A 23,070-nucleotide genomic window follows, 5' to 3' on the forward strand; every position below is an offset into this window, starting at 1 on the left:
ATTAACGATAGCTACCTAACACATGCGTCTGTATTTTTAAAGCAAACTGATCCTGTACTTTTAATTTAATTACCAGTTAATTGATCACATGCAACAGTTTTCTCTATGAAAAATAACTATAACACAATTGCAAATTTAACAAAATAAAAATTCACAAACTCAAAAAATTTAAAAGCTATAACAATCGCAAATCTCCTGGCAGGTCTTTCACTGATATCAACTCACATTGCTGCTGGAGATGACAGATTCAGGAATTTGATCACATATACATATGGCGTTTCTCAAATCTGGGAAATGATTGACCACGCAAAGGTAAGCGTAGCTGTTACTTAGCAACTAGCAGTTTGTCTCAAAATAAGGAAAATGTTAATTAAATATTTACAACCCGTGTAGCACGTACAGTACAGCAGAGCGAGGTTGCAATTCCTAAGTTTTCAAAGATGTTTCTCTGTGTGTCTGTCTGTCTGTCCGTATATCTATCTATCTATCTATCTATCTATCTGTCTGTTTGGTTGTCTATATCTGTGTGTGTGTCTGCTAGAGTGGCTTTTTGCCTGTTTGTGTGTTTGTCTATAAACACAATATCTCGAAGTTGAATGACTGAACATATTACTAATTAAACTAGGTTAATTAATTAAGTTAATATGAAATTTTCATACGAATATCTTGCCAGAAATCTCGACTGAGTTCACTCAAAAAAAAAGATGCACTCAGAAGTAACTTTGAGATACCAATGAAGTTTAAAGCGGGCACGCCCCTTGTCATGTCAAATGGGAAAATGCATGATACCAAGGCTTGTCATCATTTAATCAATTAAGTTTAGATCTTCATGATGATGGATGGCACGCAAGGTACACATGTATATGTATCAAGGATGAACATACCTAACACATACACGACACAATGCTTGTCAGTAGTCTCGGTTAGCCAGATCCTAACCCCACCCCCAACATTCCGGCTCAACAGTAATACTATAGTCTCCGTATGTACAACTAAATGTCACACAAAGCTCAACACAAGCTGTTCTGTACGCTAACCATTACACACGCCAAGGTTTTCGTTCATCTTGTATTGGTCTTTGCAGAGGATGTGCCAGCAGAGCTCCCATGAGATTGAATATCTTGACAGTGTGTTGACTCGCCTCGACACAGTAGTTTGCCACACGAAGATCCAAATGATACAACTCGTCGAAAATGCGCTAGAACACAGAAGTGAGATGCAGACGATGTCATATAATGACAAAGGTTAATTCTTTAGTAATTAATAAATAATTAGTTAAGTAATTAATATTTGTAAATAATTAATTAATAACCAATTACTTAAGTAGCAATCAACGAATTAATTAATTAAAAATTAATTAACAACAATTAATTAATTAATTAACAACAATTAATTAATTAATTAACAATTAATTTATCAGTTACTTAATTATCAGTACAATACTAACTGCACTGCACGAAAACACACATCCGACACACATAACTGAACAATCATCTAATTATCATGTTGATTAATTAACTTTAATTCGGTTTGATAAACTAAAAAACTTATTTTGTTTATTTCAAAAGTCTGTCCGTGTGTGTGTCTGTCCGTGTGTCTGTCTGTGTGTCTGTCTGTCTGTTTATGTGTGCGTGTCTGTCTGTCTGCCTAGGATGCTTTCACTTTTCTGATTGTTACATTTACAGTTTAGGAGAGAATAAACAATCTATCTGTACATGGCTATCTGTCTACCTATCTATCTGTGTGTCTGTCTAAATCTATCTGTCTGTTTGTGCATTTGTCTGTAACACATGATAGCGCTTGAAGTTGAACAACCAGAAGCATATAAATGTCTGTCTGTGTCTGTCTGTCTGTTTGTCTTCCGTCCGTCTGTGTTTGTGTGTGTGTGTGTGTGTGTGTGTGTGTGTGTGTGTGTGTGTGTGTGTGTGTGTGTGTGTGTGTGTGTTGTGTCTGTCTGTCTTTCTGTCTGTCTGCATGTCTGTCTCTGTCTGTCTGCATGTATGTCTGCCTGCCTTAGACTGTCTGTGTCTGTCTGTCTGTGTGCGTGTGTCTGTCTGTCTGTGTGCGTCTGTCTGTCTGTCTGTCTGTCTGTCTGTCTGTCTGTCTGTCTGTCAATGGTAGCATATTTTCATAAATGACGTTTGATACAATAGCAAGCAAAGGCTAAGTACAGTTCACATTGTACAACTGCTGACAAAACGCAAATTAAGTAATATAAAGGGACATAGATGCCCCTGTTCAACAAAACTAGCTGATAAGTCAGAGATGTTGCTTGGGAATGCCTGTACCAAGCTGTCTGTCTGTCTGTCTGTCTGTCTGTCTGTGTGGCTGTCTGTGTGTGTCTGTCTGTCTGTTTGTACCTGTCTGTCTATCCATCTGTGCGTCTATCTGTCTTGTGTGTGTGTGTGTGTGTGTGTGTGTGTGTGTGTGTGTGTGTGTGTGTGTGTGTGTGTGTGTGTGTGTGTGTGTGTGTGTGTGTGTGTGTGTGTGTGTGTGTGTGTGTGTGTGTGTGTGTGTGTGTGTGTGTGTGTGTGTGTCATTTTACAACAACTTTAGTCTTCAGCAGCATGTTTGAAGCCAAAAATTGACACGGTAATCTGCCTAGACAAGATTCCTACGCTGCATGACAAACAACCAAAGACACCCACCTCACACTGATTTGACGATGACGGTACTTCATGAATATATAAAACATCTAAGAAAAAGTATGGGCATCGACTGAGTGTAGCTAAAGCCTAATAGAGTAATAACAATGAGCATATCTGCAAATAGTTTGAACTGCTAGTTAAATAACTGACTTCTTTCCCTGCTTCTGAATTCAGTGTAGGAAGGGATTGAGAGCGGCCGTACATTAGGATGACTCTCACTGTGTAAGGAGGAGGTAGCGTCACATCGGGAACTTCAGGCAGCTCCACGTGATCCAAACTAGAAGCGAAAACAATAGGGTAAGAAAATTGACTAAAACTATTATAGAAAAATAGTTTGATGCAGTTAGGATTGCATGATTGTCAGTCTGTCTGTCCATCTGTCTGTCTGTCTGTCTGTCTGTAAATCTGTCTACAAGTCTGTCTCTGTCTGTCTGCCTGTGTGTTTGTCTGTTTGTCTGTGTGTCTGTCAGTCTGTCGCTCTGCTTGTCTGTCTGACTGTCTGTGCATTTGTCTGTCTTCTGTCTGTCTGTCTGTCTGTCTGCCTGTCTGTTGCCCTGTCACTCTGTGTGTCTGTGTGTCTGTATGTTGCATGGTCCTGAATTTCTCATGATGTCTGTCTCTCAGTCTGTCTGTCTGTCAATCTGTCTGCCCTACTACCCATCTATCTGTCTCTGTCTTCCTGTCTGTCTGTCCATTTGTCTGTCTGAACTGATGAACAGCGTAATGGACTGATGTGGTTCGAAGTTCACGATCAATTCTGCGTATCTGTGTGTTAGTCTGTCTGTCTGTCTGTCCTTTGTCTGTCTATCTGTTTATCGTTTTGTCTGTCTGTCTGTCTGTCCTATGGTCTGTCTATCTGTTTATCGTTTTGTCTGTCTGTCTGTCTGTCCTATGGTCTGTGTATCTGTTTATCATTTTGTCTGTCTGTCTGTCTGTCATTTTGTCTGTCTATCTGTTTATTGTTTTGTCTGTCTGTCTGTCTGTTTGGGTGTCTGTCTGTCTGCCTGTGGCTATGCCTGTCTATTTATCCATCTGTCCTGTTTATTAATCTTGCCATCACTCTATCTCTATACATAAAGTATAGACCATAGTCATCCATCTAACACACTAAATAATGCCAAACCAAAACCACTTCCCAACAGTCGCCTTACATCACACTGAACAATGACGACAAATCTAGACACACGAAACACTCAAATCTCAGTCCATCCCACTGCATCCAAACAACACAAACCGAATTCCTCCGCTGTTTGTTGCGTGTGCAGTTGAGTCAGAGCACTACAGACCACACGATAGTGACGAGTGAAGTCATGCACCTATAACAGATGCATACACAGGAAGGAGAAACGAATGGTGCAACATGATGTGGAATGACAGCAACACTCTGTGTGCGTTGAGATTGGTGATGTTGTGTCTTACCCATTCGGCTTTGTCTCGCAATGCAATGAAAGCAATTTCATGGTGACTTCCGATGTGTGTTTTGATCTTTGTGAACATGTCGACGGCCATTTTGCTCAGTACTAGCATACTACGTGGTTCACTACATAAAATAAAAATAACTATTAATAAACCAATAATAAATAAATAAACAAATAGATTAATTAATTAATAAACTAACAATAAATAAATAAACAAATAAATTAATTAATAAACTAATAAATAAAAAATACACAAATAAATAAATAAATTAATAAACTAATAAATAAATAACTAGACAAATAAAATAAACAGATTAATTAATAAACTAATAATAAATAAATAAACAATAAATTAATTAATACACTAATAAATAAATAAATACACAAATAAATACACAAAAAAACAAATAAAAACTTCTTGCACAAATAAATTAAAAATAAATTAACAAATAAATAAATTAATAAATGCACTAAATAATAAATAAATAATTTAATTACTATATTAATAAATAAATTTAAATAAACAGATAAATAGAGTAGGAGACAAATAGAAACTTACAACAGGCAAACAGATAAACAATCAAATAGACACAGACAAACAGAGAGACAAACTGACAGACAGATATGTATTGACAGACAGACAGACAGACAGACAGACAGACTGCCAGACAACTGCAAGGGATGAAGAAGGAAGGCGAAATGAGACTAACTTCAAGACCAAGTGGCGATCAATTGTTTCAGTGACTCTACAGCATTGCAATGATAAAGTCGTCGCAGACAAATTCATTAGCATAGCAAGATTAGATCGTCGAAATTAAGTTTGCACAGTATAATTTTGTAGGCTTCAAGACCATAATGGTCTTGTTGTGTTAGGTTGCTTATGATGTAAATGTTTGATTTAAATGGAAAATATACGTATTGACAGATAAACAGACAGATAGACAGACAGACAGACAGACAGACAGACAGAAGGACAGACAGACAGACAGACAGACAGACAGACAGACAGACAAACTGACAGACAAACAGAAGGACAGACAAACAGACAGCAAAACAGAGAGACAGACATATTAGCATCGCGATACAAATAGGTAGGTCGACATACACAGAAACCAACCAATTGGACACACAACACACAAACAGACAAACCAATCTACAAGCAACTGTACACGTTAGTACGTCTCAATACAATCAATCTACAAGTAAACACACAACCGAGTTGTGCAAACGCAGAACCTTGTTTTCGATTGAAACGACGTCGACAACATTTCGTGTGAGAGATCAATACAAAATATCTACACACACACACACAAACTCGTATCACAACAAACAGACCAAAACAGCACTGCGCATGACGAGTGATCATGTGACATTGTCTGTCTCTGTTGGTCAGTCTCATTGTCTTCACTCTGTTTCCCCTTCCCTGCATTCATTTGATCAACTCACTATCTTCTCTTTACAGTTGACTCTTGGCAATGAGATTTCCGGTTCCAATGGAATGAATTCCTGGGCATCCATGTCGTCACTAGTTCTTGACTTTTGATCGTCTGCAGAGTTGTTGCCATCATTGAAGTCAGGCTTCTGTCTTTGCCGATGTCCAGGTGAACAACTGCCAGAGGGAAGACTCCGTCGTTGTTCAACCTTCTGGCTATGTAGACCTACTGTACATACACCACAACTGCAGTGAGATCAATTTGATAATATATTAAGTTAGTAACAAATGATATATTTAAATGTTTATACACACACACACACACACACACACACACACACACACACACACACACACACACACACACACACACACACACACACACACACACACACACACACACACACACACACACACACACACATGTATGTATGAACGTACGTGTCACAGCGTATATGTACTATGTAGGTAGGTAGCTTCAAACCTAGGCTCAAGTGTCCAGCCGGTCATCTCCCCCTACTTCCCACCCAGAACCCATGGAATTCCCTGAAGGATCACAGACAAAGGAAAACATCACCCTTTAGCTACAGTTCTGATGAAAGTTTGCAGCATTTCTAACTGATGCACAGAGCAGTTGTCACTGAAACTATATTTATGAAAAAAGCAACCAAATTAGAATCAGAAATATAGCTATCAGTGATGTCTTCTTCTGTCTGAAATCGTCCAGGGAATTCCATTGCTTCTACCCTATTCCCTAACCACACTGCATGTACAAAGGCACGTAGTGCCAAATGTTCTAGTATGAGCCCCTGCCCTTCTAGGCGGGGTAATACGGTAGGTGTTCCACATGAGCGTGTCATTTCCGTTGGGCACCAAGGACTCACACCAAGGCACCCCTGTAAACTCACATAGTAGAGTATTACGACAAAGAGCACTTTCACACTCAGGGTTAACTCGGGTTAGGCTAACTCGGGTAGAGTTATGATAGCCCTACTCCAACCAACTTGCGTTCACACGTAGAACAAGGTTCTAAAATTACCTGTGATCTATAGTAGAGCGAATACATCGATTACTTGAAGTTTCTGCTTGAGAATAAGAAAGCAGCAACACCGATAGCGAAACACGACAAGAAGCCATTTGTACGTTGGCACAATCGACTCTAGGGCATGTTTTTGCATATATTAGGGTGTGTCTTCGCTTAATTCCACTCTAACTCGCTTTAACCCTGTTTAGCCCTACTCGGAGCCAGGGTTACCTTAACCCTTGCTTAACCCCAGTAATAACCCGCGTTAACTTGGGTTTGCTAAACTCGCGTTCACACGACTGGGATAATTGCAGTCTCACCCAAGTTAATTAACCCTGTGTGTAAAAGCGCTCAAAGTGCACCGAGTGCTTTAAGAATCTGATTGTTTGATATTTGTAAGCAAAATTTGTATCGAACAAACGATGCATTTATCAACACCAAAAGTATATCCATGATGCTTCAAATCAGTCGAACATGTTTTGAAGTAATACAGTGCATACACGTGTATGCACCTCAAGTTACGACTCGAAATCACCATCTCCCCTAGCTACACGCTGCATCAACTGCCTCATGAACTGCCTCAACTGCACTATCTACGACGTCACACAAGAGAACAAATAGTTATGACGTCACGCACACAGGAGTTACGACGTCATACATGAGACCAAAAAGTTATGACGTCACGACACTAATTCGAAAACCGCTAGCATTAACAGCCACTCAGTAGTACAGCAATCGCAGACTAACCGGCATTTCCTCCAGAAGTCGACGTTTCTTCTTTCGTTTCGTGTCGCTCGTTCGCGCAATCTTCGAACACGTCGCTCTGACTATCATCGCGCACCTCGTCGTCTCCTTTCACGTCCGTCTCCATCTCCTCCTCGTCGTCGTCCGATGACAGACTTACCGGTTTGCTGTCCGCCATGTACATCCGGGATATTGGTGTAAAGTTTCGCACGCAATTTTGTTAGATGCGAATAACGAACGTGCAGGGTTTCGGTGTGGGCGAGGGAAGAGGCGTTAACGTTAGAGGAAGCATTCAGGTAGGTACAGTACGTGCGACTTTTCTGTCATAATTCTACTTTTCCGTTGTTGCTGTAGAAATTCGTGGTGTAGCTCGAGTTTCGTGAGTTGTGTGTGCGTACCTCCGTCGTTGTTACCTAACTGCTGTCGGTGCGGCGCATTGCTCGGTCTGACGAACCGAGTATCAGACAATGGCGGTTTTACACCACGTCGCCTTGCGGTGCACGCCCTCAAACTTGCCAGCGCTTCGTTCGAAGCGAGCACTGTTTGCTTTCACGGCAATAACCTCGTTACTGCTGTTGATAATCGCGTATTTCAGTAGACAGACTCACAAGGAGGCATCGCTAGCCGACGTGAAGAGAAGGCGCATGCGCGACGTTGCTGTCATGGCGACGTCTCAAATGGTCGTCGTTGTGCCTCAAGAGAAACGCACAACACACGCGTATCACATACAACATGTCACTCTTTTCGGTGGTGCAGCGTTACAGCTGATTGTATTCGATTCTTACGTCATAAACACCGAGAAATGTCGAAATTGTTTGCCAAATTATTTTCTCAAACCGCAAAAAGACGGAAATCTGAGGTACAGAGAGGGCACAAGTGTTCTAGTGCACCATCAGAAGTCCGGTGGTACGACTCTGAGATTGTGTCTTCGGCAGCTGGTCGGTCCACCAGACATCCTGGCATCGAGAAACGGTGAGAGGATCGGCGACCGACAGTTTGTTGGAAGCATGCACACTGATGGTAGATTGGTGTGGAGAAATATCTTGAGTAAGAAGAGCCGATCGAAGTACAAGTTTATAGAAGGTCCGAATGTGATGGGAATATGTGATGAGATGGGAGTTGGCGAGCGTTTGTGTTCGTATTATCTGATGTTGAGGGATCCGATTGATAGAGCTGTGTCTACGTATTTCTACTGCAAGGTGGAACAGGATGATCAGTTGTGTGCGAGCCGCCAGATGAATGCGACGACGGTGAGTCTCAAAGAGTGGGTGATACATCAGCGGAGCTTCTTGTTGACTCAGCTGTGTTTTGATGTTCGATATTGTAATATGTCGAGGTTGGAGCAGCAGCGGTTGCCGTGTTGGTATCGGCAACGGTCGTTGATGGAGAGGGTGGATGTTAGGCCGGTGGTGAAGTTTGTGGTTGATGATTTGGTGGATAGGTTTGCTGTTATTGGAATGTTGGATAAGTATGGGGAGTCATTACAGATGTTTGAGAAGGTTGGTGTGTGCAAGTGGATTTGTGCGCGCGCGCGCACACACACACACACACACACACACACACACACACACACACTCACACACACGCAGACACACACACACACACACACACACACACTCACACACACGCAGACACACACACACACACACACACACACACACACACACACACACACACACGTGCACACACACAGACACACAGACACAGACAGACACAGACACACGCACACACAGACACACACACACACAGACACACACACACACACACACACACACACACACACACACACACACACACACAGACAGACACACACACACAGACACACACACACACACAGACAGACACACACACACAGACACACACACACACACAGACACACAGACACACACACACACACACACACACACACTGACACAGACACACACACACACACACACACACACACACACACACACACACACACACACACACACACACACACACACACACACACACACACACACACACACACACACACACACACACACACACACACACACACAATTCACTGCAATGCATGTCTTTCAATTTGTTTGTGTTATCATATCTCCAAAATTTACAAATGTAACCAATACTGTCACTCTTGCATTTTCATCATTGCCTGTGTAAACCTTGCAATGTTAACTGTATGTCTCTTGCAAGGTTTATGGTATAAAGTTTACTCAATGCTCACAAAAGAAAGAGAACTCTATGCAAGACAAATTGTCGTCATTTTCAGATCGTGTGCTTAAGCAGCAAGTGAACGACAAGGACATAATAGTGTCTGAACTCAGACGTGACTCGGATGTGAGACGTGCTCTGCAATTTGACATATCTATTTATCAAAAGGCTGTTGAGATATTTGAGATGCAGAGAGAAAGTATGGCTAGAGGGGCAGGGTGATTGTGTACTGTTGTGGAGGTGTTTTTCACTTTTGTTACCGACTTTGTTACACACTGACTCTGTTACGTTGGTTGTTATAACATGAGATGTAAATATTTTAGGGTTTGTAGGTGTGCATTGAATGGTTTGTACTGGTGTTGTTTGAGGATGGTTGAGGTTTGATAATAGATTGTTTTCAATTTTTTTTGATATTGTGTGTCTTTGATTGTGTACACGCATGCACACATGTACACGCATGCACACATCACACACACACACACACACACACACACACACACACACACACACACACACACACACACACACACACACACACACACACACACACACACACACACACTCAACACATGGTTGTTTTTCATATGTTGTTTGTGTTTTTTGCATATTTTATAAACAATTAATTGCTGCAAACATTTTCAGTAAGGCCACTTTGAGGACTCAAGCCACACACAAACTCAATTACAGGTTACATTCAACCTAGTTTGCTCATTTTCTCGCTCAACAACACATTTATCTGGTAACTAGAAATAGCAACCAATGAATGGAAGAATTGCCATTGTAGATTCCCGACCATGACTTGGAGGCATGCAAATTGACAATAACTAAAATATTATTAGTTATATTGATCTTGAATAACAACTCGTACTTCTTGTATATAATCATAATGTGTAGGTTATATGGTGTCTAAAAGTGCCTTACTGCTTATTGTGTTGCATACAAAGAGTCTCTGTCTGTCTGTCTGTCTGTCTGTCTGTCTGTCTGTCTGTCTGTCTGTCTGTCTGTCTGTCTGTGTCTGTCTGTCTGTCTGTCTGTGTCTGTCTGTCTGTACAACATTGAAGCCGATTTGTATTCAACACTTGTATTGTTCAAGTCATAATCTACTATCATACTAAACATACACATCAATGCAAAATATTGTTCTAACCAAATGTTCTAAATACATTTACATTTGTATTGCAATACGTGTTAAATAGTATTTACACTGTTTGATGAAATGTGTGAAGTTTAGACTGGAACTGGTGAACAGATTCGTCCAACTTTTCTCTGTCTGGGTGGCATCGGCACTCGTAGCGAGATTGTGTTGGTCGACATTTTGTCACTGATTCGTCGTGCTGTTTCCTCTTCTGCTTGCCGTCTGCGTGAGACGATGGCATGAAGATCGCGCTCTTTGTGGTGCAGTTGGAGTTCCAACTGAGAAATTCGACGAGTGCATTCTGCTTTCATTTGTGTGATCTTGTGTTCACATTCTTGTCTTGCCTCTTCAGATTTTCGAACGGCCTGTAATGACAACAGGATACACACTGTCAGTTGCATGACTGTGTGTGTGTGTGTGTGTGTGTGTGTGTGTGTGTGTGCGCGCGCACACACGAGAGTGTGTGTGTGTGCAAGAGAGAGAGAGAGAGAGAGAGAGAGAGAGAGAGAGAGAGAGAGAGAGAGAGAGAGAGAGAGAGAGAGAGGGAGAGGGAGAGGGAGAGGGAGAGGGAGAGGGAGAGGGAGAGGGAGAGGGAGAGGGAGAGGGAGAGGGAGAGGGAGAGGGAGAGAGAGAGAGAGAGAGGGAGAGAGAGAGAGGGAGAGGGAAGGTCTTCAAGTTGATGTGCTGTTTATGTTGTAAAGTGTTTGCACTGTAATTTTTCATGCATTTGTTTTTGTTGTTTGTTGTTTGCCAATTTGTTCATCTATTTTTGTGCATATTGTGGTTATAATCAGTTGCTCTCTTCTTGTTCTGAAGTGTGTCTGCTGTGTGTCTTTTTGCCTTGTATCTAGTGCTTTGCCCAACTGCTGTCTGTATGTCTGCTGTCTGTCTGTTTGTTGTGTGTCGTTTTGGTGTCTGTCTGTCTGTCTGTCTGTCTGTCTGTCTGTCTGTCTGTCTGTCTGTCTGTCTGTCTGTCTGTCCGTCCATCCGTCCGTCTGTCCGTCCGTCTGTCTGTCTGTCTGTCTGTTTCTCTGTCCCTCTGTTTGTCTATCTGACTGTTTATCTGCCTGCCTGTCTGTCTGTCTGTCTGTCTGTCTGTTTATCTGTCTGTCTGTTTGTTTGTGTGTTTGTCTGTCTGTCTGTGTATTGGCATTACTCTTACATTTTCCACCTTCTCCTGACTCGATTTGCGGTATTTCTCACATGTTTGTTCCATCCTCTTCTTCCACTGCCACTTACACTCCTCCCTATTCCACTCAATTTGCTTCTCATTTTCTGACATGAAGAGTAGGCGTCGTACATCAGACCACTTACTAGCAAGCGCAGGAGACGACTTCATTTGCTATGAAAGTACGTTTACTAATCAGTCAAGGTGAAGACTCCTAGGCATATTTTAACGAATTGTGTATTTATTATTGTGTTTATTTATAAGTAGAAACAATGCATAATTTAAAAATGGATTAAGTAAAATAAATATTATTTATTAATTAACAATACATTAGTTTGTATTGACTATACTATTGTTGTAGTCTTTTTTTGTCTTTTTCATTTGTTAACAATCAAGTTTTGTATTTGTATATTTATTTATCTATTCCAAGTGTATTAATTATTGTATTGTTTCAGACATGTTCTTGTTCTTACTTCCATTCCTGCTGTAATAAGTTCAGCGATGTCATTCTGCCCTTCGAGTTTGGCCAGATCAAGTGGAGTGTGATTGTTCTTCTGACAACAAGATGAGTCAGTGTTAAATGAATTTCAAATTATTCAGCGAAACAGTGACCAAGTGTTCACAAAACGCATGCAAGTAAGACACCATGCAGTAGTCATAAAGTAATAATGAAAGGGCACAGCAGCTTGTACAAATGACATGCAGACTTATATGCAATCAGGCAATGTTAGTAGATTAGGTGTTAGATGGTAAAAGAGATGAGCAGATTGCAGGCATACATGCAGGCAGACAGGCAGGTAGACAGACATATGAGTTGAGTGATTGACATTGTATTTCCTCACATTGTTCATGACTGTTACTCGACAGTCGGCTTTCAACAGCATCTCTACTAGTTTCTTTTGGCCCCAGTGAACTGCCTCGTGGAGAGGTGTGCAGCCAAACTATAGACAAAACATTTACAGTTTACACGTGTTGGAACACTACATCATCAACACCTTGTCTGGCATGTCAACAGGAGCACCAACAGACAGTAGGAGCCTAGCAATATCCACATGACCATTGGTGATTGTTTTGTGTAAGGCACCTTCTCCTTCCTGTAAACAGTAAATCAGGGTAGTACTAGGCATGATTTGTTACTAGGCATGCGCGTGTACATTATTTGGAATGTTGACTTTGCATTCAGCATCGATGACAAGAACCTTCACAGCATCAAGATGTCCATTATAAGCAGCAAGGTGGACTGGAGTCCATCCATCCTGTCAATATCAAACATTACTGGCAATTTGTTTGTTTCATCAGGTTTGTGCAACAGACTCTACCTTTCGTTGAACATTGAAATTGCACTTTGTCGCAAGCAGAAGCCGCAAGACATGAGAGTGACCATTCAGAGCAGCTCCATGCGCACAATTTGATCCAGACTGCAAAAGAGAAAAAGACTCGATTATAGGAAGCTGTATTTTTCATCAAAAAGAACAGAATTTGAACATAAAACAAAAGTTAATGTGAGGATCACCGTTAGTAATCGAATACTGCTAAGCTATGTAATAACAGTGATGCTGCAGGCAGTACTTCAAGCAAAGTGCTGATAAGGTGATAGAGATATCGATCATCGAATACCAACTGTGCAGCATTTCAAGGGAAAGGTCACAATATGGGAAATGTTATAATCTGTTTGTTGTTTGTCAAATACGTTAGTTTGCAAAACAGTTGTGGTTTGCTGCAAAAGCTTTGGTTTCTAATAACAAGTGTTGCTAATTGGGGCTTGTGCTGTGTGGGAGAGCTGCCCAATTCACACCATTGCTATCGCATACCGCAGCGACGGCATGCATGCAAATCGTCCAAATCGTCCTGACACGATGTTGATAGTAGAAAACATCATCTCATTAAACCCGTTAATACAAGATGGGACAAGTCTTAACTTAATGGAATAGATTTATATTTTGGAAATAAATTTGTGGTTGTTTACCCTGTCCACATGGTTGACGTTGGCTTTGCTGTCGAGAAGAGTTTGAACACAAGTGCTGCTTCCTGTCCAACAGGCCCAATGCAGAGGGCTCCATCCATACTAAGAAGCAGAGTAGCATTAACCATGAAGGGTATATATAGGCATTGAAATCAGTAACTAAATGTATTTCATATTATCCACTGATATTGGAGGCTTGACATGCATGAGGGTAGTGATACAAGTTGATACTCACTTTGTCCTTGCAGTCGACAGGAATCTTTGCCTGTTTGATCAGAATTTTTACGATCTTTGTATGATTCTTCTTGGCTGCCTGATGAAGAGCATTCGTACCATTCTGCTTATGGAATACACAGACACTCAAGCAAAACACATGGCGCGTGTTTCAAAGTCGCACCCACCGCTGAGTCGACAAACAGTGCCGGTTTGAGAGCAATGAGCTTCTCCACCTCTTCAGGGCGACCTCGTTTGGCAGCCTTGAAGAGCATTCTTCCCAACTGTTGCTTGTCGCAGTCCATTTCGGCAAGAAAATCGCACAAATTTCAGACACGAGGGTAAACTGTGTAGCGTCTCAATGAATGTCACAGGATGTTTACTTGCGACGAATGGCACTGCTCCTATCTGGGACCACCGCGTGGGGTAATCGCATTTTCGTGGGTTTTTCCGCACCATTTTAATCTTGTACTGTCTCTCGCCATGCGTCTCTATTGTATCACTATTGTACAACATCATGTTAATTTGTAATTGTTAGGAAGACGGAGCATCTGGCATGATACACGGTGATGAAGAGACGGATCATACTTAATTGGGGTATCTCGAACGGTCGCCATTTGAATTGATATCATTTGACGATATCCTACTGGGGGTCCTGACGTGCTCACTTCTAATCCGATAGTGATCCCAACGGGATAATTGAGGTAAACATGTATCACACTAGGAAGCAGCAATGGGGCATTTAATTGCGTGGGTCCGCAAATGGGTGGAGAAGTATTGAGACGGTCACGAGGCGGGCATGCGTCGTTGCCGCCATTTAGGGGTTTGTTGAACTTTGTCACATTCTACGGTGGCAGTGCGAGAAGCAAAAGAATGCAGCAAGTCTGACAAAATGGTGTGTGGGAGAAGTGTTGGTTCACGTGGTCCGTCAGAGTAGCAACCCCATGCTGTGAGCCGCCTTCTATTTTGAATCGAAATTGTGTTGAAACCGTTGTGGTTTCTTTTCCATTTGACGACAGGTTGTGGTGTTGCAGTTGTGGGGCTCTTAATAGAATGTGATGGTGAAGTACTTGGAGAGGAGTGAGTGTGATGAAGTTGCTGTGTTGGGCACGAGAGGGGAGGGGAGACTCAAGTGGTTTGGACGCGTGTAGTTGTGGTTGGGTGTTTGTGCTGCCTTCTCTGACTACTTGCAGCGTTTACTTTCCCCGTTAGAAACTCTTCTTAAAAAATTTCATGTAGATACGGGTATAGCGTTTCAGATTAGATTTATAGTTCAGTAGGTTACCCTACTTTTTGTGAATTTGATCTTTGAAAACCCATATGAATATGCAGAGTTTTGAATTTTACGTTTCAAAACTATTTTGTTTACAACTTCGAAAAGCTTGTGTATTTGATGTTGTTCCGGTTTGAGGTCGTATAGGTAGGATGTGGGTAAACACTTGAACGTTATTTGTTGACTGTTCTTTCCTAAACTTAGAAAGGACCGATTGGTATTCAGACTGTTGGTTGCATGGTCTCTGATTGCGGTCTGATGATCACGTGATCCTCATGACTGATTGGTTTGTATGCCTTCTACACTGCTGCTCCACCATCTCCTCCTCTAGTGTGGGTATTTGGATAGCATGCATCGACGACGTGCTGTTGTTGTTGTTGATGTGCTCAATTTTTGGATTGTTTGAAATTGCAGAGCGGGTAAGATACGGTAATGATGCGTGATACGTTGGAGGGAAAGGAAGCCTAATTTCGTCATCTCGAAGTCATCCAACACATCAACACAACTCACACTTTCAAATACCAAATAAGTAAGTAATAAATAAAGTCATACTGTGCGTTAATGGAGGGAGGTGACACAGACTTATCTCGTTTGAGTTTTCTAATTCCTCAATAATTTTACCGTTTGTTGTGATGTAAGTTTGGCTGTGATTAACTCTTGTCGACAGTTTTAGCTATAGCATAGCGGCATCACAACATTTATTACACTGCAGATCTCTTATGTTAGCTGGTAATCGATTTGACCTTGCGCGTGTGCCCGGGTATTGGTGTTTCTTAGAGGGGGGAGTGCAGACTCGAAGTACAAAGGAAGTCTGAGTTCTCTAATGTTTTAGACACGGGCAAACGCACGCACACACCGGGTTCTGTACTCTCTATAACAGCAGTATGTTTTCATCACAAATTCGTTCGACTCCACGTGCAAGTCTGGTTACGTTTTATCCATCATGAGGACGCTACTTGTCATCTCCTTATGTATTACTGCCTTACTCTCTGGTTTGTCGACTGCTTCACGACACAAGGTGAAGCTTCCAGGAGGATCACGGACAGTCAATTGTGAGAAACTACCTTTCAAAACGCATGAGCCCTTTTCTAAATATATGTTTTGCTGCAGCGTTGGTCAGCTTAGGATTGGGTGAATACATTTCTCCTCTCGTTCAGAACGCACTGCAAGAGCTGAAGACGTTCTCCGAGACGGAGCAGACGAGAGTCGTGGCAGAGAAGGACAACACTATGGCAGCGTACAACCAGGTGATGGCCGCACGTCAGACTCTCAACGATCTCCTCGAGGAATACAATAACACGGAGAAAGTATGCAACGACACGATCCAGGCCAAATGTCCAAACTGCATCGCTCAACAGTGCGAGCAGAGAGCGACCGAGGTTTGTCCCCAACCGACGTTCCTAGAAGCAATCCGACAACTAGCCGACAAACAGCTAAATCCGTGCGGATGTCCTTTCTATGACCCGAGCTGTAAGGTGACCAGCTTCTTCTGCAGTAGCAAACCGGCCATGGACCTTCTCAGCAAAGCCATCAATCCAATAAAGTCGCACGTGATCGATCCGGCCGGCAATTTCTTCCACACTACAAACACGTTCCACGACGCTGGCGACTTCTTCAAGAGCTCGATTCCCGACTTCTTTGTCGACGGCGTTCCCAAATTTTTCGACGACACATTCGGCGGCGCAGGTGACTTTTTCAAAAGTTTTGACAAGTTTTTCAAGGACGGTATTCCTGGTGTTGACTTTCGCCTTCCCGACTTTGCCCTACCTAAACTTCCCGTTTTCAAGCCTCCTAAGCTTCCCGATTTTAAACTCCCCGATTTTAAACTACCCGATTTTGGTGGTTTGGGTGGTCTCTTTGGGAGGCGCAAGAGAGCCGTCGACGGACTGGCCTCTCCGCATCATCCCGTCTACCGTCGGAACTCTCCGGCTCCCATCCCGGCCAGAGAACCGACTTGTGATGAACTGAAGGACAACATCAGAGAGGCATGTGGAGCGTACGCCTATCTCCCTCACTGCAAAGCCTCCTGCAACGCAACTCATGGTAACACACTGTCGTCTAATACCCTCTTGAATGTGTGAATGACGTTTGTGTTGCATGCTCCTCTAGCTTGTCCTGGATACCAGGCGTTGGTCGACCGGATTGAAAACGCTGTGGCTGCTTTCAAGGCTGAACTACAGCAGCTTAACAAGAGTCGAGCTCTCTATCAACAAGCAATCGAGGTGTATCGTCAGCAAATGAGGCAGAAACAAGCCGAATTATGCTGGCAACTGGACTTCGTGAACCACCAAAGAGAGGGACCCAGTCAGTCCCGACTGTGGTACTCCATCAAACAGGTTGGGTTCCATTTTTTGTTCAAATAATTTTCTGTTTTTAACCAGGAGATCTGGTTTTCTCTAGTTATCAGGCGTTTATGACGGTGCGATTGGCCAGTTTGTGGATATGACGGCGAGCATCGACGTCGGCTCGGATCGCAACCGTTTTCAAGGCGACATCAGGTTCCCTCACGGGTTCAGACCCATCGGTTCCGTTGCGGCACGCAGGGTAGCCGAAGAGGCTCTCGAGTGGTACAAACAGAAGTTGATAGACAACGGTGCTTGCCAATGAGTCCACACGATCACAGCTAGTCAGACTGTTTTCATGAAAGTACTTGAGCACCTTCTGGATATTGCCTTGTGTTCGATTGTTGAAGTCTGCTATTTGTTGGCTATTGCCGCTATTGATAGAACTAGAGATTTTATGCTTTATTGAGCAGTCATTGTCGACAATAAACAATGTTTTAGATTTCTTGACTTTCTATACGGGATACATCTACTGGCATGTCTGCACGCGCTGCATGCATCCTTGTCTAGCGTCTAATACAGTTCATGTGAGCAAAACAGTTAGCAAGCCAATAGGGCACTCTAGAAGAAGGGAGTACTAATTATCGAAAATGGCGCTAGAATTTGGTCTGTATATTTTGTTTATCTGCAGTCAGTTGAAGAAAGGAGCTCTCTTAGAAGGATGTCCAGTGTGCTGAGTTGAACTATTTTCCAGCCAATCGTGTGCAATTACTTTGCTTGATGAGCCGTAGTTCTCTATACATGTATTGCACAGGCAAATTGATTCAAGCCAGCATGTTGACTGTGTTGTAATATTGGTGTGTCATTCTTCTGGTAGATTGAACTATAGCAATTTGAAGGCAAGGGGATACTTGACCTGTATACTTCGGCCAACAATTTTTTTTGAATTCAGTAACTGTATCAAACATATCAAATATACAAACTTAGTCATATTTTTATATGACTATATAATTCTAAATTGAAACATTTTGTAAGTTTAAATTTTTTATTCATTGAATTATAACTATTTGTAGTAGGTACTATGTAGTTCAATCTGCTATTTGATTGGCTTGACATCAACCTGTTACTTCATCAGTAACCTACATGTTGACTCTATATGTACAAAAATAATTGCTGAAAATTTGAGAAAACAGCAATTATTTAGTCTCTGTGAAATTATATGATCATGTACATACACCTCATTTAATTAATGGAAAATTGAAATGCTTTCAGGCTCTAAATACGTAGAAACGAAATTTCTTGTGTAGTGTATGATTACATTGTTTCTCTCTGCAGTTTTCTAAATTTACAAAATTTGTTTCAACACTAAAAATTGTACATACATTTAATTAGTAATTACTTGTGGCGCATTTGCGTGTCTGATATCCTGGTACGTAAGTCAATGAACCGGATGTTTCTGACGCAACTTTATGACTCATTCATTGAAATTTGTGCTCTTTCCTACAAATTGACAGCAGCAGCTAGAGGTGGACACATGGCTTGCTTTCCATCCCATTTTCTTTCGTGTCGTCTCTTCTTGTTGCTGCATGTGTCTGGAGTCATTTGGTTTCAAAATTTTGCCAACATATCTTCGCTTGAAAGACCGAAATTAGTTTACAAGAAGTTGAAAGATGGGCAAATGGCGTTGTGGAGAAGGTACTGATGAGGTTTACGCATTCGGATGAGAAAGTAAGTGAACACGTGACTTAAAAGTAGGCTAGTGATCACTAAATTCACACAGACACACACAGACACACAGTGACATACACACACACACACACACACACACACACACACACACACACACACACACACACACACACACACACACACACACACACACACACACACACACACACACACACACACACACACACACACACACACACACACACGCACACACACACACGATCATCACTTTTAACAAATGCATGCAGTGATACCTAATGCTCTAGCATCTTCCCTAGGTGGCGAAGGTGTATCACTACATCTCAAACGAACATTCATTTGGCTCATGATTCCATCCAACACATGTACAATATCTATACAAAACACATTATACTAAAACGTTTACACTAATAATTTTATTTTGATTTACCCTTGAAGTTTAGCCTGTCTGCGGGTTTTGTATCCCAGCAACATACGATGACATCATTATATTCCTTTATAGAGTCATCATCACTTAGTGCGGGTCTCTGACCGGCCAGAACATTTATTCGTACGACTTCAAACTTAAGACCAACTAGAAATAGAAAAAAAAGTCAATATATATATATATATATATATATATATATATATATATATATATGTATATGAACAAACATGTACATGTATACAACCATAGAGTTGCTTCATTTCTTTCAGCTGCCAAAGAATCATTGCATATCTATTATACAACAGCTGATACTCATAACAAACAGTGATTACTTTAAATGTGACTCACGAGTAAACATCAATTTTCATTTCGTTGCCCTTTTGAACTTCCGCATTAAATAGTTCAGGTGCAGTAAATGCTACTGTTCCTTTCACGCAGTTTCCTGTTATTTGTGTGGAAATATTTCGAACTTTTGCCAGCCCAAAATCAATGATCTACGTGTAGATGTCAATGGATTTAGATATAAACAAAGATTAAATTATATCTCACTTTACACAAGTACTTGTGACCCACTAGTACATTCTTTGTCTTCAAGTCTCTGTGAATAATCGGTGGTTCCAGACTGTGTAAATATTCCATCCCTTTAGCGATTTCTTGAGCCATGCGAATGCGACAGTCCCACTGCTTGATGGCTGGATGATCTTCTACTGCATGGAGCAACAGGTTTTCCAAATCTCCATACTCCACGTGTTCCATAATAATGGCGTAATGTCCAGGGTCGATGCACAGGCCCAAGAAACGTACGATGTACGGGCAGTCAACGAGTCGTTGCAATATATATGCTTTCTGAACGAAAGACTTCTCTTCCCTATACGACAAACACAAACAGCGCACGTAAGAATGTGCTACCCAAGAAACTCTTGCGGATGTCTACATTTGTTGCAGTCTCTGTGGCATTTTGAAAACTTTAACCGCAACTAATTTTCTAGGGTTTGCCAAGTAACATCGATAAACGATACCAAAACCTCCAGAGCCGAGAAAATCATCATTCTCGCAGTAGTTGATTTCTTGCTTCGTAAATATCCTTGGCTGACAAGGGTTGACGGTGAAATTTGGGTTCCTAGTGGCACCAACAGACATATTCTAGCCTCCCCATCAAAACTCGTGATCGGTGGAGATTCCCCCTCTCCTACCTAGAGACCCTTGCGTCACGTGCAGAAGCATTCTACAGTAAAGCTATTTTTTGTATGAGCCACAATTGCTGATGTCTAGATTTATATCACTACTTTCCTGTACAAACTGAATATTTCATTCTCTCAAAACATGTTTAACTTCTCTCATCAGCAACAAAATGAATCTCCCATCAGCGTGAAATTAACATAAAGGGCGTTAGCATTTTTTACCCAGACAACGCCTTAAATATTAAAATTTGTTTTCAACATACACTACTTCGTTAGGCTCAAAGCGCGTTTTGCTTTTAGTGTCAGGCACGTACGTAGTCACGAGGGTTTGGGGTGAGAGGGGCGCTGACAAACCGTCCCACTATATTACAGAGTCCGAGATGCACTGTCACTATAATTTGCAGGGCACATAGCGTTCAGTCTGACCGCGATCCGACCATGGCTTTAGAGGTACACTTTCGGTGGACACTCAATGGTAACTTTCGTTCTCTCTCTAAAGCAGGTATTTCGATTCTAGAGGCAATAGATAGTGTTTCTACTCATGAATGTAGACTTTGCGAGCGTGCACCGAACATCAGTCGAAAGTACAGTGCGACTTCTGTGTATACGCTGCATGCATGTCATAATTTATTAGTCAAGACTTTTCTTTGGCTAGATGGCTAGGGCTGGTTCACAATATCTACGTTGGCACTAACGGAACGTAACTAACGTAGCGATCACGTGACGTGACGTTGGTGTTCTATTCCAACGGAACGAAACCGTACGGCGCAATGAATCACGTGCATGGTTACAGTAGCTCGCGCCAATTTGTAAAATATGAAGGAGAAGCTAGTTGAAGCCGTCAAAAGTTATCCTTGCTTGTGGCAAGTGATGCAAAGACATTATTGCCTAGAGAAATGCTTGGAAAGAGGTGCCTGCTATCGTGACGTCGTTAAGTTGGCCTATACGCTAAATTGTGAACATCATGATGGCCATGCACCCACGGAACGTTTGTTACGTTCTTTACATTCCGTTCTGTTACGTTGGTGCCAACGTACTATTGTAAGACAGTTTAAACTATTTAAGTTTCTAAGACAGTTCCAATGATTGATGTCGTCTTTTCCAGAAAGGCGCTTCAGCTTGCGAAGGATGACTTCTGAGTTGCAGTTTTGAATGGTAACTCCTAGTCTCTGTCTCCAGTATGACTTGAACTCTATTGCATTGAGATGACCTTCAAGATTCAGAGACTTCTTAGATAGCTCTGTGAGATAGTTTAATGCACCATCATCCCAGAGACCAAAGTGCTCAAGTATAAGAGGTTGAAACGTCCGGATAATAAAGCTCCTATTCAAGCATATTCTATGGTAGGCAATCTTTGAGGCTAGAATTGTTTTTGTAGGCTCTGAAAGAGGCACCGTTCAGATACATAATTATGTTCCTTTAAGTTGAAACGACTCCCATCATACATGGGAAATGCAGCCAACAGAAGAATCGATAATCTGATGAATATTTGGCTATGCATGGCAGAAGACCAATTCTTGGACATCTAGAAGAAGCGGTGGCCTACTGTCAAAGAAGAAGAGAGGAGAAATTACGTCATGACAGAAACAGGATGATCAGTGATGCTGATGTGGAGGTACACAAATGTTGTAGAATCCCGCATTTAGATAAGCCCATGCACACATATAAACCCACCTTACGCTTCCTTGAATTGCCACCGTCTGTAGGCCCATGCCCGCCTATTAATTAACCCAAAGAAAACTAGAACAATCACGTTTCAAGCATGAGTACCCTTGCTTCCTTGGTGACTGGACGTAGACATTTACATACGGCAAGTAGTAGTGTCCTCTTTTAATTAATGGATCAAGAGGGAAGTTGTTGCATTCCATAAGTCATACAAGAAAATTGAAGATCCAAACAGTATCTTAGTTCAAAGCAAACGTCTAGAACATTTCTGCTACTGTTAGAAAAATTTGCTGTTGACAAGCAGCCTATTCTCTGCCAGCTAAGAGCAAGAACACAAATCATACACAAAACATGGGTACCTGCATCTATAAGCCCATGTGCACGTATAGACCCATGACCATGCATAAGCTCACCGTTGATGGGCAGCAAATAAACTGTGGGGTTCTACAGTTAATTAGACTCCTACTTTCAAAACTGGTATTGTCTAAAAATGCACACATTACACATGACTAGAAATGTGAACAACAAACATGGAAAGTAACTTCACAGTCACATTCTGAAATCACATACAATGTCAAGCAGCTTCCGCCC

General features: G+C 41.7%; 5 protein-coding genes across 12 annotated transcripts; 2 read left to right on the forward strand and 3 right to left on the reverse strand.

Moving 5' to 3' along the window:
* Positions 1-853: 853 nt before the first annotated feature.
* LOC134187968 (BRISC and BRCA1-A complex member 1-like) lies at positions 854-7,450 on the reverse strand. Its single transcript, XM_062656149.1, has 9 exons — positions 7,270-7,450; positions 5,513-5,727; positions 5,303-5,361; positions 4,068-4,188; positions 3,883-3,964; positions 3,800-3,824; positions 2,799-2,925; positions 2,649-2,735; positions 854-1,198 (listed from the first exon to the last, which is right to left on the reverse strand). Exons 1-9 carry the CDS (start codon positions 7,448-7,450, stop codon positions 1,040-1,042), a joined length of 1,056 nt encoding a protein of 351 aa, XP_062512133.1. The 3' UTR covers positions 854-1,039.
* Positions 7,451-7,463: 13 nt separating this feature from the next.
* On the forward strand, positions 7,464-9,915 carry LOC134187967 (uncharacterized). Its single transcript, XM_062656148.1, has 3 exons — positions 7,464-7,562; positions 7,621-8,765; positions 9,448-9,915. The coding sequence occupies exons 2-3, from the start codon at positions 7,734-7,736 to the stop codon at positions 9,685-9,687; spliced, it is 1,272 nt and encodes a 423-aa protein (XP_062512132.1). The 5' UTR covers positions 7,464-7,562; positions 7,621-7,733; the 3' UTR covers positions 9,688-9,915.
* A 559-nt stretch (positions 9,916-10,474) lies between these two features.
* Positions 10,475-14,308, reverse strand: LOC134187547 (ankyrin repeat, PH and SEC7 domain containing protein secG-like). 2 transcript variants are annotated; one of them, XM_062655696.1, is made up of 10 exons: positions 14,133-14,308; positions 13,967-14,068; positions 13,735-13,833; positions 13,088-13,186; positions 12,923-13,024; positions 12,764-12,862; positions 12,611-12,709; positions 12,242-12,319; positions 11,763-11,942; positions 10,475-10,965 (listed from the first exon to the last, which is right to left on the reverse strand). In XM_062655696.1, exons 1-10 carry the CDS (start codon positions 14,247-14,249, stop codon positions 10,693-10,695), a joined length of 1,248 nt encoding a protein of 415 aa, XP_062511680.1. In that variant the 5' UTR covers positions 14,250-14,308; the 3' UTR covers positions 10,475-10,692. The 2 variants fall into 2 exon arrangements, with proteins under 2 accessions (XP_062511680.1, XP_062511679.1); XM_062655695.1 differs by having other exon boundaries at positions 12,242-12,322.
* A 452-nt stretch (positions 14,309-14,760) lies between these two features.
* On the forward strand, positions 14,761-18,016 carry LOC134188035 (uncharacterized). Of its 3 annotated transcripts, none has more exons than XM_062656217.1 (6): positions 14,761-14,893; positions 14,964-15,549; positions 15,632-16,269; positions 16,328-17,260; positions 17,327-17,553; positions 17,618-18,016. In XM_062656217.1, the coding sequence occupies exons 3-6, from the start codon at positions 16,161-16,163 to the stop codon at positions 17,822-17,824; spliced, it is 1,476 nt and encodes a 491-aa protein (XP_062512201.1). In that variant the 5' UTR covers positions 14,761-14,893; positions 14,964-15,549; positions 15,632-16,160; the 3' UTR covers positions 17,825-18,016. The 3 variants fall into 3 exon arrangements, with proteins under 3 accessions (XP_062512201.1, XP_062512203.1, XP_062512204.1); XM_062656219.1 differs by having other exon boundaries at positions 14,964-15,024; XM_062656220.1 differs by having other exon boundaries at positions 14,890-15,024.
* A 758-nt stretch (positions 18,017-18,774) lies between these two features.
* Positions 18,775-20,801, reverse strand: LOC134187549 (probable serine/threonine-protein kinase DDB_G0271682). 5 transcript variants are annotated; one of them, XR_009971132.1, is made up of 8 exons: positions 20,568-20,801; positions 20,183-20,501; positions 19,982-20,127; positions 19,878-19,924; positions 19,637-19,780; positions 19,482-19,580; positions 18,899-19,265; positions 18,775-18,838 (listed from the first exon to the last, which is right to left on the reverse strand). XR_009971132.1 is itself a non-coding variant. In XM_062655701.1 (7 exons), exons 1-7 carry the CDS (start codon positions 20,771-20,773, stop codon positions 19,108-19,110), a joined length of 981 nt encoding a protein of 326 aa, XP_062511685.1. In that variant the 5' UTR covers positions 20,774-20,801; the 3' UTR covers positions 18,824-19,107. The 5 variants fall into 5 exon arrangements, 4 of the variants coding, with proteins under 4 accessions (XP_062511685.1, XP_062511684.1, XP_062511683.1 ...); XM_062655701.1 differs by having other exon boundaries at positions 18,824-19,127; XM_062655700.1 differs by having other exon boundaries at positions 18,824-19,132.
* Positions 20,802-23,070: the final 2,269 nt, after the last annotated feature.

The sequence above is a fragment of the Corticium candelabrum genome, chromosome 12, assembly GCF_963422355.1.
Source record: "Corticium candelabrum chromosome 12, ooCorCand1.1, whole genome shotgun sequence".
Lineage (NCBI taxonomy): Eukaryota > Metazoa > Porifera > Homoscleromorpha > Homosclerophorida > Plakinidae > Corticium > Corticium candelabrum.

What these genes read in the sequence shown, in the direction of transcription:
- LOC134187549 (XM_062655698.1), bottom strand. Translation starts at nt 20,773, where the DNA reads ATGTCTGTTGGTGCCACTAGGAACCCAAATTTCACCGTCAACCCTTGT. An exon ending in ATGAAAATTGATGTTTACTC is followed by an intron (nt 19,925 to 19,981) that starts GTGAGTCACATT and finishes GTTGTATAATAG; the next exon opens with ATATGCAATGATTCTTTGGC. An exon ending in AGACAGGCTAAACTTCAAGG is followed by an intron (nt 19,581 to 19,636) that starts GTAAATCAAAAT and finishes TGTTTTGTATAG; the next exon opens with ATATTGTACATGTGTTGGAT.
- LOC134187547 (XM_062655695.1), bottom strand. Translation starts at nt 14,249, where the DNA reads ATGGACTGCGACAAGCAACAGTTGGGAAGAATGCTCTTCAAGGCTGCC. An exon ending in CACTGTTTGTCGACTCAGCG is followed by an intron (nt 14,069 to 14,132) that starts GTGGGTGCGACT and finishes TTCCATAAGCAG; the next exon opens with AATGGTACGAATGCTCTTCA. An exon ending in AAGTCAACATTCCAAATAAT is followed by an intron (nt 12,863 to 12,922) that starts GTACACGCGCAT and finishes TACTGTTTACAG; the next exon opens with GAAGGAGAAGGTGCCTTACA.
- LOC134187968 (XM_062656149.1), bottom strand. Translation starts at nt 7,450, where the DNA reads ATGTACATGGCGGACAGCAAACCGGTAAGTCTGTCATCGGACGACGAC. An exon ending in TCAACTGTAAAGAGAAGATA is followed by an intron (nt 5,362 to 5,512) that starts GTGAGTTGATCA and finishes GTGTGTGTGTAG; the next exon opens with ATATTTTGTATTGATCTCTC. An exon ending in TGCGAGACAAAGCCGAATGG is followed by an intron (nt 3,965 to 4,067) that starts GTAAGACACAAC and finishes CATCTGTTATAG; the next exon opens with GTGCATGACTTCACTCGTCA.
- LOC134187967 (XM_062656148.1), top strand. Translation starts at nt 7,734, where the DNA reads ATGGCGGTTTTACACCACGTCGCCTTGCGGTGCACGCCCTCAAACTTG. An exon ending in CATTACAGATGTTTGAGAAG is followed by an intron (nt 8,766 to 9,447) that starts GTTGGTGTGTGC and finishes GTCTCTTGCAAG; the next exon opens with GTTTATGGTATAAAGTTTAC.
- LOC134188035 (XM_062656217.1), top strand. Translation starts at nt 16,161, where the DNA reads ATGAGGACGCTACTTGTCATCTCCTTATGTATTACTGCCTTACTCTCT. An exon ending in AGGATCACGGACAGTCAATT is followed by an intron (nt 16,270 to 16,327) that starts GTGAGAAACTAC and finishes GTTTTGCTGCAG; the next exon opens with CGTTGGTCAGCTTAGGATTG. An exon ending in TGTGGTACTCCATCAAACAG is followed by an intron (nt 17,554 to 17,617) that starts GTTGGGTTCCAT and finishes GGTTTTCTCTAG; the next exon opens with TTATCAGGCGTTTATGACGG.